This window comes from Vicugna pacos, chromosome X, assembly GCF_048564905.1.
Source record: "Vicugna pacos chromosome X, VicPac4, whole genome shotgun sequence".
In the NCBI taxonomy this organism is placed as follows: Eukaryota; Metazoa; Chordata; class Mammalia; order Artiodactyla; family Camelidae; genus Vicugna; species Vicugna pacos.
Genome location: NC_133023.1, coordinates 106,605,724 through 106,620,188, shown reverse-complemented (window position 1 = coordinate 106,620,188; position 14,465 = coordinate 106,605,724). Strand labels below are relative to the sequence as shown.

The window sequence follows — 14,465 nt, the reverse complement described above, 5'->3', positions numbered from 1 at the left end:
TACGGCTGAAAATACCTGTTCTACCTATCTTGCAGAAATATTTATTAAATCAAGAAGCATTTATTGACTATCTGCTATGTAGCAGCCACCATGATATGGATGGGATTACAGTAATATGTAGAGACACTTCTCTTAATTTGTTCACAGTCCTGTGCAGAAGACAGACACATAAACAGACTGATAATCTTGTGTGCTGTTAAAAAATGATTAAAGAAAAGAAATTAGGTGATACAAATGATTTCACTTCATGAGGTGAATAGTCTTCTTTTGGAAAACCACAAAATAGAGTGGAAGGCAGGAAACTTTTTGTAGGATAAAGAATAAATGAGAAAGAGGAAAATAGAAAATATCTTATTGGTTGGAGCCACATAGTTAACCTTGTTTAGGGTAAGATGGCCCACAGTGGGCTTGGCATTTGGGGATTGGCTGACTGGATATACTGTGATATCAAAAAGATCAAATAGAACACTTATAGGGACATGAAAATTATCTAAATTTCTGTTTTTTGATGTGGCATCCCAGGCAGGAGTGGCTCCATCTTGAGCCAAAAGTTTTATCAGCAGTGTTAAGGAGTAAGCTATTTGTACAAAGTGCTCTGGGATTTCTGGGAGCTAGAGAACATACTATGCCTGTAGGGCACATACAGAGTATCATGGAACAAGTATTATTTGAGGTATTATATGGACTTAGAGGAAATTTTTTGCACATGTAAAGAGGAAAGGGCATTCCTGGCAGGACAAAACAACAACAACAACAACAACAACAACAACAATCTGTACAAAGACACAAAAGCATGAGAGCTCTTTTTGGTGAAATCGCAAGTATTTGTAGATGGCTACATTGGGGAAAAGTGTGAATGTCAGAAAATGAAGATTAAGTTACATATCTGAAGTTAAAACTTAGATGTGCTCCCTACAGAGGATAAATGCAGTGGTAAAAGTAGTGGTCTTCCAATTAGGAAGCGCAAGGGCTTCCAGGGTACTGAAGCCTTTTGCCTGTAACTTGAGGATTTAATGAGAAGCCTGCAGAAAATTGACATTCTTATGACTAATGTACTGCTTGGTTTGGGGGTTTGGTAGTGGTATATTTCAAATGACTCATCCTCTACTGATAATGACTATTAATGGTTTTACTGTCTTTTCTTTTTCACCATAAATCTCAGATCCTGCCATATACTCCATGATTATAGAAATAGCCTACCTGGCACTTTAGCCACTCCTGAACAAGTATCTTTTTTTTTTTTTTTTTACTGAACTGTAGTTAATTTACAATATTATTTTAATTCTGGTGTGCAGCATAGTGATATCTATATATAGATATATATATATATAGATATACTCCTTTTCACATTCTTTTCCATTATACGTTATTACAAGATATTGAATATAGTTCCCTGTGATGTACAGTAGATCCTTGTTGTCTGTCTATTTTATATATATTAGTGTGTATCTGCTAACCTTGAAATCCCAATTTATCCCTTCCAACCCCCTTTAGTCCCTAGTTACCGTAAGTTTGTTTTTTATCTTTGTGAGTCTCTTTCTGTTTTGTTAATAGGTTCATTTATCTCATTTATTTTAGATTCCACATATAAGTGATATCATATGGTATTTTTATTTCTCTTCCTGGCTCACTTCACTTAGAATGACATTCTCTAGGAGCATCCATGTTGCTGCAAATGGCATTATTTTATTCTTTTCTATGGCTGAGTAGTATTCTATTGTATAAATATTCCACAACTTCTTTATCCAGTCACCTGTTGATGGACATTTAGGTTGCTGAAGAGGTGTTTTTTTTTTATTTAAATAGAGGCATAGTTGAGACACAATATTATGTGTCTCAGATGTACAAGTGATTTCCAGTTTTCAAAGGTTATACTCCATTTATAGTTATTATAAAATATTGGCTATATTCCCTGTGTTGTACAGTATATTCTTATAGTTTATTTATTTTATACATAGTAGGTTATACCTCTTAATCCCTGAACCCTATCTTTTCCCTTCCCCTTCCCTCTCCCCACTGGTAGGTACTAGTTTTTTCTCTATATATGTTGTCTGTTACTTTCTTTTTTATTATATTCACTAGTTTGTTTTATTTTTTTAGATTCTACATATATGTGATAATATACAGTATTGTCTCTTATATTAGTCTTTATTAAAGTTTATTTTGTCTGATATAAATATTTCTACCCTGGCTTTCTTTTGATTTCCATTTGCATGGAATACTTTTTTCCATCACTTCAGTCTATGTGGGGGTCTTTAGAACTGAAGTGATTCTCTTCTGGGTAGCATATATGTGGGTCTTATTTTTGTATCCATTCAGCCACTCTGTCTTTTTGTTGGAGCACTTAGTCCATTTACATTTAAAGTAATTATTCATATGTATTTATTGACATTTTGTTAATTGTTTTTGTTTCCTGATCCATGAGATTGGTCCCAATGCTACAACAGGCTCACTAGAGGCTGGGGCTGGGGTCCAGGGGATTCTAGGGCTGGTGCTTGCACACTGGTGCGTGGAGCTGGGTCCCGGGGTCTTTGGATGGAGGGCCATGGGGCTTCAGGTCTAGTGCCTGCACACTGGTGTGTGGGGCCACATCCTGGGCCTTCTGGATGGCAGAACCATGTCCAGGAGCAGCTTTGGGCTCAAGGGTCTTAAGGCAGCCTGTCTGTTGGTGGGGCTGTGTCCACACCCAGTTAGTTACTTGGTCTGAGGCATCTCAGCGCTTCTGCCTATAAGCTGTTTGGCCAGGGTGAGGCTGGGTCCTGAGGTTAAAAAGCTAGATAGAGGATCCCACAATGTCCTTTCCAGCACTTATGTCTATGTCCCCAGTGTGAGCTGCTGTGATCCACTTCCTCTCTGGGAGACTCTACAAGATGAGCAGGTGGTTCTGACCCAGGCTTCTTTCAAATTACTGCTTCTTCCCTGGGTCATGGTGTCTGTGGGATTTTGTTTGTGCTTTTCAAGAGTGGGATCTCTATTTCCTACAGCTGTCTAGCTCTCCCTAAAGTAAGCCCCACTGGCCTTTAAAGCCAAATGCCCTGGGGGCTCATCTTCCCAGTGCAGGACCCACAGGCTACAGAACCCGACATGGGGTTAAGACTCCTCTCTCCTTGGGGAGAACCTGTGCAATTCTAATTAGCCTCCTGTTTTCAGGTTGCCCACCAGGGGGTGCGGGTCCTGACTATATCATGAATTTGCCTCTCTTACCTGGCTAGTTGTGGTTCCTTCTTTATATCTTTAGTTGTAGAAGATCTTTTCTGGGAGGTTCTGGTCTTTTTCATCTATGGTTGTTCTGCAAATAGTCATGGCTTTGGTGTGCCTGTGAGGGAAGGTGAGTGCAGGGTCTTTGTTCTCTGCCATCTTGTACTGTCTTTCTGAGGTTGTTTTCTTCCTTTTGGTTTTTAGAAAGAACATTCCTTAGAATGCAGAACAGATTGTTCCACTTCTAAAGGGTCTAGGTGACATACAGTGGGGCTCATATTGAACTCCAGAGACCTTTGTCCCCTGATGTGTTTAAGTTGCTCCTTCCTACATTACTCTCAAGGTGTTGATAGTTTCACTGAACAAGTGTATATACTCAATAAAATTTAGATCTTTAACCTTTAGGACTCCAGTTAGAACACATTTTTCTCTTGAGTTTTGTTTTTCCTATTTTATGCACCTACTTAAAAAAATTGCATTCTATATGTAAAAATCTAGAAATAATTTGATGTTTTTCTGTAGGGCAGTTGTTAAGAACTGGTGATTCATTTTTATTCATATTTTATAATTGTTAAACTCTTTAACTAAGGTATGGCATGCATATTTTAATATGTACAACCATTATGTGTATAGCACCATATCATTCTAGGTAAGGAATATGTTCAAAATATTGCACAGTAGAAGAGTAAAGAAATGGGAAACTGTTTCAGTAAAGTGAGAGGTTTTATCAAGATAAAAGTAAGGAACAGAGCTTTATTTTTGAGAAGGATCACTTTCCCTGAGCCAAAAGCAAATGGGAACTGAGGACATGGATGTAATAGCTTTTGAGTTGGAAATTTTTTCTCATTGGGTTAGCGTACTGGGTGAATTCCCATCTAAAAGCTGATTACTTACATATGATATTCAATATAGTTCAGGAAACAAGATATATTACCAATAAAATCCAAAAAATGCAAAGTGCTATATAACAGTGCAAAATAAATACTGGCTTTTGTATCAACAATTTAACAAAATAGAAAAATAATCAAATAGCATAGTAAGAATAATCTCTGATGTGTGCTTATTTTGAAAATGTATTTAGATATTTCCAATGAAGATGAGATATGGGCCTCAAAAAACCAAGTCACTAATTTGTCTCAATTCCAAAGGAGCAGAAAATAAACTATTTACTCAGTGGCTTTAAGTCAATAGCAGAGATTTTTTTTTAAAGTTATATGAGACCTTTCTTTCAAAATGAAATTTTTTATAACAAATGATTATTTAGTCCTAATAATTTTCAAATAAGCAAATATTTATTCAGTGCTATTATGTAGATGATAGTGTAGAAACTGCCAATGAAGGATCACAAAGTTAAATAGCAGTTTATAATCCAAGCCAAAAGATAAGACAAGCCATAAAATAAGGATAAAAAGGAATATATGGAAAGCAAGGATAAGATAGACATTTTATGCAACAATTTACAATTACAAATACTACAGCAATGAAAAACCAAGTGCCTATGTACTTTTGTACTGTTGGAAATATTCTTTCAGGGTAAATTCCAAAAACTGAGAATGCTCACTCAAATGATAAGTGCACATGGATTTTTGTTGGATGTTGCTAAATTTTCCTCCAAGAGGGTTGCACCAATTTATATTTTTATCTGCAATGTATGTGTATCTATGCACAGTCTCATCAATAGAATAAGTTATTAAACATGTAAGTGTTCTTCAATCTCATAAATGAGAAATGGTATTTCAGTGTAGTTTTAATTTGCATTTCCCTAGTTATGAGTGAGCATGAATATCTTTTCACATGTTCAAAGGCCACTTTTATAGCATTTTGTTCATTGTCTTTCATGACTTTTGCGTACTTTTCTATTAAGTTTTTGGCATTTCCCCCTCATTTAAAGAGTTCTTTGTATATTAGGGATATTAGCACTTATTTATAATATGTTACAAATATTTTCTCTCAGCTTGTCAGTAGTCTTTTGATTTTTTTGTTTGTTTTACTATGTGTGGTAGGCATAGTAATGCTCCCCAAATGTCCTTGTTCTGATTCTCAGATCCTGTAAATATGTTACCCTATATGGCAAAGGTACTTTGCAGTTGTGATTAAATTAATGACCCTCAGATAGAGAGAGTATCCTGGATTATTCAGGTGGGCCCAGTATCATGACAAGGATCCTAAAAGCCACGAATAATTCTTGGCTATGGTGAAAGAGAAAGAAAGAACATTTAGAAAAAGATCAGAGAGCTGCAACATTACCAGCATTGATAATGGAGAAAAGGGCCATGAACCAAGGAATATAGGCAGCATCAAAGAAGCTAAAAAGGCAAGAAAAAAGATTCTCTTTTAGAATGTCTAGCAGGGATTCTTAATTTGAGATAGCATATCATAATCATTGAGTAAACATTTTCAAACTATCATAATTGTCTATTCTTTACTTCCTTATTTCATGTCCCCTTCCCTCTTTGAGATTCTGAGACATGTACCTTCTGCCCTAAGTAAAAGCATTATTATCCATGGGTAGTATATACTGTAGGAAACAGATGAAATATTGAGAATCACTGGTGTTTGGGGATCCAGTAGAGAAGACATTAACCCAGTTATTGTACCCTGATCTTAGTCTTTAGACTTTTTCTCTTCCCTGTCTACTTTCATAATGCCATCCAGTCTTAGAGCTTTAATTAGCATCTGTAAAATTAAGCTAACAAGGCCTAAAGAACTGGAATAACTTGCACACAACTACTAAGAAGTAGAGCTAGGTTGTGAATCTGGTAGTCTGGCTTTAAAACTATGCTCTTTAAGGCTATGCTATAATGCCTCTCTTGATTTTTTAATTTTGTAAGAGCTTTATTTGAAGTATCATTTACATATGATAAATTCATCTGTTTTAAGCATACAATTCAATGATTTTTATTAAATTTACAGTTTTGCAACCATAACCAGTACCTAGAGTTATATCATTTCCTGATTGTACAAAATCGCTCCCAAAATTTGCAGTCACCACCCATTATCAACCCCAGCCCCAGTCAACCACTAATCTGTTTCCCATCTCTATAGATTTGCATTTCCTGGACACTAAATGTAGATGGAATCATACAATATGTAATCTTTTGTGTATGGCTACTTCAGTTGGCATAATGCATTTAAGATTCATCCATGTGGTTGTGTGTATTCGTTTTTATTGATGACTAATATTCCATTGCATGACTATGCCACATTATGTTCATTTATTAATCATTTGATAGACATTTAGGTTGTTTCCACCATTTGGCTATAATGAATAATTCTGCTATGAACAGGTCTTTCTGTGGATATGCATTTTAATTTCTCTTGGGTAATGGTGAGTTAGAGTAGAATTGCTGGGTTTTATAGGAAGCTTGTGTTTAATTTTTTTAAGAAACTGTCAGAATGTTTTCCAAAGTCTACTTTAGTGTTATATATATATTTCCACCAGTGACTTATGAGGTTTTTCTCCAAATTCTTGCTAACATTTGATATTGTCAGTCTTTTTGACTTTAACCATTCTAGTAGGCATTCTAGCAGTATCTAATTGTGGTTTTAATTTGTATTCCCCTAATGACTAACGATTTAATCTTTTCATATCCTTATTAGTCAACAGAATATCTTTTCATTAAATGTATATTTAAATCTTGTGCTCATTTTCAAATTGGGCTGTTTTTCTTCTCATTTTTAGTTATAAGAGTTTTACTTATTTCTTCTTGATACAAATTCTTTATCAATATATCATTCATAAATATATTCACCCACTTGGTTGCTGCCTTTTCATTTTCTTAATGGTGTCTTTCAAAAAACAAAAGGTTTAAATTTTGATGAAGTCCAATGTATCATATTTAAAAAAAATTATGGCTCATGCTTTTGGCGTCCTAGCTAAGAAATCTTTGCCTAATACATGGTCACAAAGATTTTCTTCTACCATTTCTTTTAGCTCTTAAATTTTGGTCTGTGAGCATTGGAGTATGTTTTTGCCCTTAGCTGATTATGCAATTGTATAAAATAATATGTATAGAATGTATTATTGAGCCAATAACATATAGAAATGTAACATATATGTAAAATATATGCCAATAACAGCACAAAGGAGATGAGTGAAAGCAAAGCTGTACTGGGATAAGGGAATGGCTATAGGTGGTAAAGTAATAATTATAACACTGTATTGTTGGGGTTGTGACATTAATAGATGTAACATGTATAACACTAATACCACAATAGGAGGGATAATGGAATAGAATAGAGCTACAATAACCTTTCTATACATAACAAATTAAACCAGTATAAATCTGAAGCTCAATCTGTTGAGTTAAAATGTATATGGTAAGCCCAAGAGCAATCACTTTTAAAAAAGTAAAAAAGTTATTAAAGAAATTAAAATGCTACATTAGAAAATATTCATTCAATACAAAAGAAAGCAGTAAAAGAGGAATAGGAGAACAAAATATATGTGACAAAGAAAACAAAAGTAAAATGGCATACAAAAAATACAACTATATCGGGAAAGGGTATGGCTTAGTAGTAGAGCACATGCTTAGGATGCAGGAGGTCCTGTGTTCAATTCCCAGTACCTCCATCAAAAAAATAAAATAGTAAATAAGTAAACCTAATTACTCCCCCCCTTAAAAAACAAAACAAACAACAACAAAAAATACAACTATATCAATAAATAATTAAGTGTAAAAAAAATTGACCAATTCAATCAAAAGGCAGAGACTGTCAGACTGGATTAAAAAAACATGATCCAACTGTATTCTGTCTACAGAAGACACACTATATTTTTTATTTTTTCTTTAATAGACTTTATCCTTTTAGAGCAGTTTCAGGTTCACAACAGAATGGAGCATAAAATATAGAGAGTTAGCACATAGCCCTCCCGACCCACACATGTATACTCCCCTACCCTCAACATCCCTCATCAGTGTGGCATATTTGGTACAATTGATGAACAAAATGGGCACATTATTATCAACCAAAGTCCATAGTTTACATTAGGGTTCACTCTTGATGTTGTACATTCTATGGGTTTTGACAAATGCTAATGACATGTAGCCACCACTATAGTATCATACAGAATAATTTCACTGCCCATAAAATCCCTTGTGCTCCACGTATTCATTCCTCCCTCCCTCCCTCTCCCCAAACCCCTGGAAACCATGATCATTTATTGTTTCTGTAGCTGTGCCTTTTCCAGAATGTCATTTGGTTGGAATTGTACAGTTTGTAGCCTTTTCAGACTGGCTTCTTTCATTTAGTAATATGTCTTTTAAGTTTTTTTTCATGTCTTTCACGGCTTGATAGCTCATTTCTTTTTTTTCACTGAATATATATTTTAATTTACATGTATGTACTGTTCATTGTTTCTAAGAACGTTTAGAGCTTTAGCTTTTTAAACTTACACAGTTATCAAAGGAATAATGCCAACCACAAAATAAGAATTAACTCAAAAAGATACATACACCCTGCTATTAATAGCAACATGATTTATAATTGCCAAGATATAGAAGCGTCCTAAGTGCACATCAATAGTTCAATAGACAATGAAGATGCAGTATATATATATATGGAATGGAATACAACTCACCCATAAGAAAGAAGGGTATTTTGCCATTTGTGGCCCTTCATTCACTTCTTTTTTCACTTCAAAAACTAGAACCTTATAACTGTCAGAGACAATTCCATTACATCAAAAACAACAAAATACCTAGAAATAAACTTAACCAAGGAGGTTACCTATACTCTGAAAACCGAAATGACACAAAAAAATGGAAAGATTTCTTGTGCTCTTGGATTGGAAGAATCAACACCATCAAAATGGCCACAGTACCCAAAGCAATCCACAGATCCAACGCAACCCCCATCAAAATACTCATGACATTCCTCCCAGAACTAGAACAGACAATTCCAAAATTTATAAGGAACCACAAAAGACCCCAAACAGACAAAGCAATCTTTTGTAGGTCTCTATTTTCCCCCTTTCTTCTTTTTGTTCTCTTTTCTTATGGTTTGATGACTAGAGACGGTCCTTTAACATTTGTTGTAAAGCTGGTTTGGTGGTGCTGAAATCTTTTAGCTTTTGTTTATCTGTGAAGCTTTTGATTTCTCCATCAAGTCTGAATGAGAGCCTTGCTGGACAGAGTATTCTTGGTTGTAAGTTTCCCCCTTTCCTCACTTTAAATATATCGCGTCACTCCCTTCTGGCTTGTAGAGTTTCTGCTGAAAAATCGGCTGACAACCTTATGGGAGTTCCCTTGTATGCTATTCATTGCTTTTCTCTTTACTTTTAATATTTTCTCCTTATCCTTAATTGTTGTCAGTTGGATGACTATGTGCCTTGGTGTGTTCCTCTTTGGGTTGATTCTGTGTGGTACTCTGCGCTTCCAGGACTTGGGTGACTGTTTCCTTTCCCACGTTGGGGAAGTTTTCTGTTATTATCTCTCCAAAAATGTTCTCAGATCCTTTCTCTCTCTTTTCTCTTTCTCGGACTCCTACAATGTGAATATTAGAGCACTTCACGTTGTCCCAGAGTTCTCTTAAACTATCCTCATTTCTTTTTATTCTTTTCTTCCTTTTTTCTGTTCTGCAGCAGTGATTTCCACTAATCTGTCTCCTATCTTACTGATCCGTTCTTCTGCCTCATTTAGTCTATTCTTGGTTCCTTCAAGTGTGTTATTCATTTCAGTGATTTTATTCTTGAACTCTGTTTGGGTATTCTTTATAATTTCCACCTCTTTGCTAAAAACTTCGCTCTGTGCATCTACCCTCCTCTTGAGTTCTCTGAACATCTTGGCCATCATTACTTTAAACTCTTTCTCAGATGGATTGCCTATCTCCTCATCACTTATTTCTTCCTCTGGGATTTTATCTTGTGCCTTGGCCTGGGAGATATTCCTTTGCTGCTTCATATGTTCTATCTTTCTATATGTTTGTGGACTCCTTCCACAGGCTCTGGGATTGCTGTTTTTTTTCTTATTTCTAGTATCTGGCCGTGGTGGATGAGGCTGGACTAGAGGCTCATGCAGGTTTCCTGGCAGGAGGGGCCGGTGCCTGCCCACTGCTGGGTGAAGCTTGGTCCTGGACCTCTGGTGGGTAGGATACATACTTTAGATTCAGAGATGAAACTAGATTAAAGGTAAAAAGATGGAAAAGTTAAATCATGCAAATAGCAACCACAAGAAAGCTGGAGTTGCTTGCCTAAATTTTTAAACAGCTTTTTTGAGATATGATTCACAAATCATATAATTCACCCTTTTAAAGTGTACAACTAAATGGTTTTTAATATATTCACAGTTGTGCAGCCATCAGCAATATCTAACTTCAGAACCTTTCAGTCACTCTGATAAGGAAACTCCCTCACCCCTTACTTTCCTTCTTGCACTGGTTAAAATCTGGACAATGCTGAATAAGAGAGAGTGGACATCCTTGTCTTGTTCATGATCTTAGGGGGAAAAATCTTTCATTATCAAGTATGATGCTAGATGTGGATTTTTTAAATAAATAACCTTTATCATTTGAGAATGTTCTCTTCTATTCCTTGTTTTTTTAGAGTTTTGGATCATGAATGACATTGGATTTCATCTCTCTGCTTTTGCCCTTACCCTCCTTCAACTTATTGTGCATACAGCTGCCAGAATAATCATAAAATGTTAGTCAAATCAAATCACCATTCTACTCAAAATCATGTAATACCTCTACATTTCATTTAGAGTGAAAGCCAAAATATCCATGAAGGCCTTACACTATCTAGCCCATTCCCCACAATTTCCTCTTTGAAGTCATCTTCTACTAATCTTCCCCTTTGGTCTCTTCACTACAGCCATAGTGACCTAGTTGCTATTTTTTAACATATTGGACACACTTCTAACTCAGGACCTTTGCATTTGCTACTCTCTCTACTTTGAATGTTCTTTCTCCAGGTGTTCATAAGGCTCACTCTCATTACCTTCAGGTCATTGCTTAAATGTCACCTACCCAGTAAGATATTCCCTGAATACCCTATTGAAAATTGCAATCCCTCCCCAATACTTTCTACAAAACAGTGAAATGAAGGCAATGAAGGTGTGTGTATGTGTGTGCATGTGCATAGGGATGAAATTTCATCACCTTTTACTTCCCATCTGTATTCCTACCTGTATTTTTCATCACCTTTTACTTCCTGTCTGGTTTTTGCATAAGAATCAAAAGAAGTCAATACCTGGCTGGGACTGAAGCCCTATGATCTGATTGTCATATCTGGAGAGGTCTCTGACCTTTTTTGAAAAGTCAACTGAAGACTACATGCTACACAATAGATCTCTATGACTCATTCATCTTGTATAACCAAAACTTAGCACCCTTTCACTAATAACTTCCCATCCACTCCAGCTCCTGGCAACCACTATTCTATTCTCTGCTTCTATGAGTTTGAGTATTTGAGAGTCCACATATAAGTGAGATCATACAGTATTTGTCTTTCTCTGGCTTTTTCACTTAGCATAATGTCCTCCAGGTTCATTGATGTTGTTGCAAATGGCAGGATTTCCTGCTTTTTTAAGGCTGAATAATATTCCATTGTACATATACACATTTTCGTATCCATTCATCTGTTGATAGATATGTTGGTTGCTTCCATGTCTTGGCTATTGTGAATGACTTTGCAATAAACGTGGGAGTGTAGGTATCTCCTTGAGGTACTGATTTCAATTCCTTTGAATATATATACTGAGATGTGCGATTGCCAGATCTATGGTAGTTCTACTTTTAAGTTTTGAGGAGCCTTCATACTATTTTCTATAGGGATTACACCAGTTTGCATTCTCACCAGCAGTGCACAAGGGTTCCCTTTTCTCCATATCCTCACCAACACTTATCTCTAATCTTTTCGATAATAGTTATCCTAATAGGTGTGAGGTTATATTCATTGTGGTTTTGATCTGCATTTCCCTGATGAGTAGTGATGCTGAGCACCTTTTCATATAGTGTGCCCATTTGTATATCTTCTTTGGAGTAATGTCTATTCAGGTCCTTTGCCAATTAACAATACTCTATTGAATACTTAGAATTTGCTAACTGAGCAGATCTTATGTTAAGTGTTTTTGTCACTCAAAATAATAGTAATAAAAGAGGGTGAGAGGAAACTTTTGAAGAGAATGGATATGTTTAATGGCATAGATTGTCATAATGAGTATATTAGTCTGAGTGTAGTCAGAATGCTTTCTGCTGCAGAAAAAAAACTTAAGGGGGTCTTTAAAGTTGTAGCAAGGTGGAGGGAAGGCAAGAAGGGAAGACAGAATGACACAGGAGTTCAGAGAGCATTAGGATATGTTTAAGAACCAATGAAAGGTGCACACATAATTTGGCTTGCGAAGTACCTCACTCCCGCCAACATCTGCTTTCTCATCACTGCTTTGTGCTTAGGTGGGATGGGCAAGAATTGGATGGGAAGGAATATAGGAAAGTTGTTATAAATCAGTTCTGTTTCTAATCAGAAATCAGTACCTTTTGCATCTTGCTTTGATAATATGTCTGCTGTGATTTTATTTGCTGTATCCCCAGGACTGCTGGGTAGACATAACTTCCCCTTGGCATTACTCATAAGAGGAAGTATTTTGGAAATACTAATATAAGTGGAGATAAGGAACATAATTTTCTTTATTAAACCCTCATGAAATCTTTTAAGTATCCAACACAAGGAGCAGGTTTCTTAGTGAAAGACATTTATCTTGTATTAGATTCTTTGAATCATGAACCCCCCTATTTATACCTTAGAATAAATGGTAGCTTAGTAGGATATTGCAGACTGATCTGAGAATTAAGCTTTTTGTCCAAGACTCATGGGAAGTTTAGTAAATATCCAAGGGATTAGTTAGAGCTGGAAGGACACTTGCCATCTAGTTCCAACCTCTTACTATTTAGATAAGGAAACTAAAAATAAGAGTTGGGTAAATATTTGCTAAAGGGCACACACTTGGTTTCTGCCTTCCAGCCTAGAGTTTTTGCTAATAAATACCTAAGCATGTTCACTTTAGTCAGCTTGCTTTGAGCAATATCTACTACTGGTACTCTGATCACATTTGTCAGGTTTAACATTTAGCCAGGATTGGAGATGCTTGCCAGTTGGACACCCAGAACTCCAAGAACATGGAAGGGATTGAATCTAGTATAATCAGGACATATACAGGTTAGCTAGAAATAGCTCATCAAAGTTAGGCACCAAAGAATTCTGAATTTTTGCTGTGTGAGTCCCATTTCCACATAACAAGTTACTTTCCAGGCAAGGGAAAGTTGAGGCTCAAAAAAATTGAAGAAAATCAAGGGGGAAACCTTGGAATAGATTATTTAGACAGACTAATACAAGAGAATGAGTGTGTGGGCATGGCAAGTCACACCCCATCCAGATTTCTACTGAGGAACCATGAACAGTCTCTCCTACATCTTGTCCCTACTAAGAGAGCATGAGCTCTTCAGACTGACCTCTGAGGTTATGTCTGCCATAAACTTTGTAATTATTTTCTGGCCATCTGCTCTCTCTCTGTGCGTGTTTGTGTGTGTGTGTGTGTGTGTGTGTGTGTGTGTAAGTCTATGTATGTGTTCTCCAAGAGTCATCTCCCTCAACAAAGCTATAGCAGTTGCTGTAAGCAGCAAAGCCATGTTTTGTGCCTGTTTATTATCAGGTTAAAGATATTCTTTCTATACATCTCTCCTCTCCAGTGCAGTCTTTAAATTGGTTAACTCACATGATAGCCTGCTGAAGAGAATTACTGGAGAAATAATTAAATGGCTATCAGGAGCAAATGAGTCAGGACCTGGTGTTCCCAGGCTTCTTTAGTGGGAAGGGAGCTAAGGGAGCTCAGCTAAGGCAGATAAATGATATTTATTTTCCTAAAGGTGGTAAGGTGGGATTCATATATGATCTAAAAATCTGAATGCTGAATGCTGCTTTGAGAGACCATCTAATTCACTTAATCCATCCCTTGTGTTCATAAAGATTTGGATCTCAATGAGCCTAAACACAAAACCCTGTTATTCTTGCTGGTGAACAGGAACTCAGCTCCGTGTTTAATATCATTCATTTTAGCTTAATTTCATGTTCTGGTCTTTCTTTTAGGTTAACAATTCATGCTGAGTGCCCCATGCATTTGGAAGATTTTCCTATGGATGTGCATGCCTGTCCACTGAAGTTTGGAAGCTGTATGTATTTTCTTACTTTCTGTTTGCCTAATCTTCTTCCAGATGAAATGAAATATTTCCTATTCTGTCCCCTGGTAGTTTATAATCCAGGCTGGTATGGG

At 36.2% G+C, this 14,465-nt stretch overlaps 1 protein-coding gene across 1 annotated transcript in view; it reads left to right on the top strand.

Moving 5' to 3' along the window:
• The window catches only part of GABRA3 (gamma-aminobutyric acid type A receptor subunit alpha3), a 243,903-nt gene that overhangs the window by 184,265 nt on the left and 45,173 nt on the right, over positions 1-14,465 (top strand). The window contains exon 6 of the mRNA XM_072956507.1: positions 14,282-14,364. Within this exon, the coding sequence (XP_072812608.1) occupies positions 14,282-14,364 (83 nt within the window). The remainder of the gene's footprint in view (positions 1-14,281; positions 14,365-14,465) is intronic.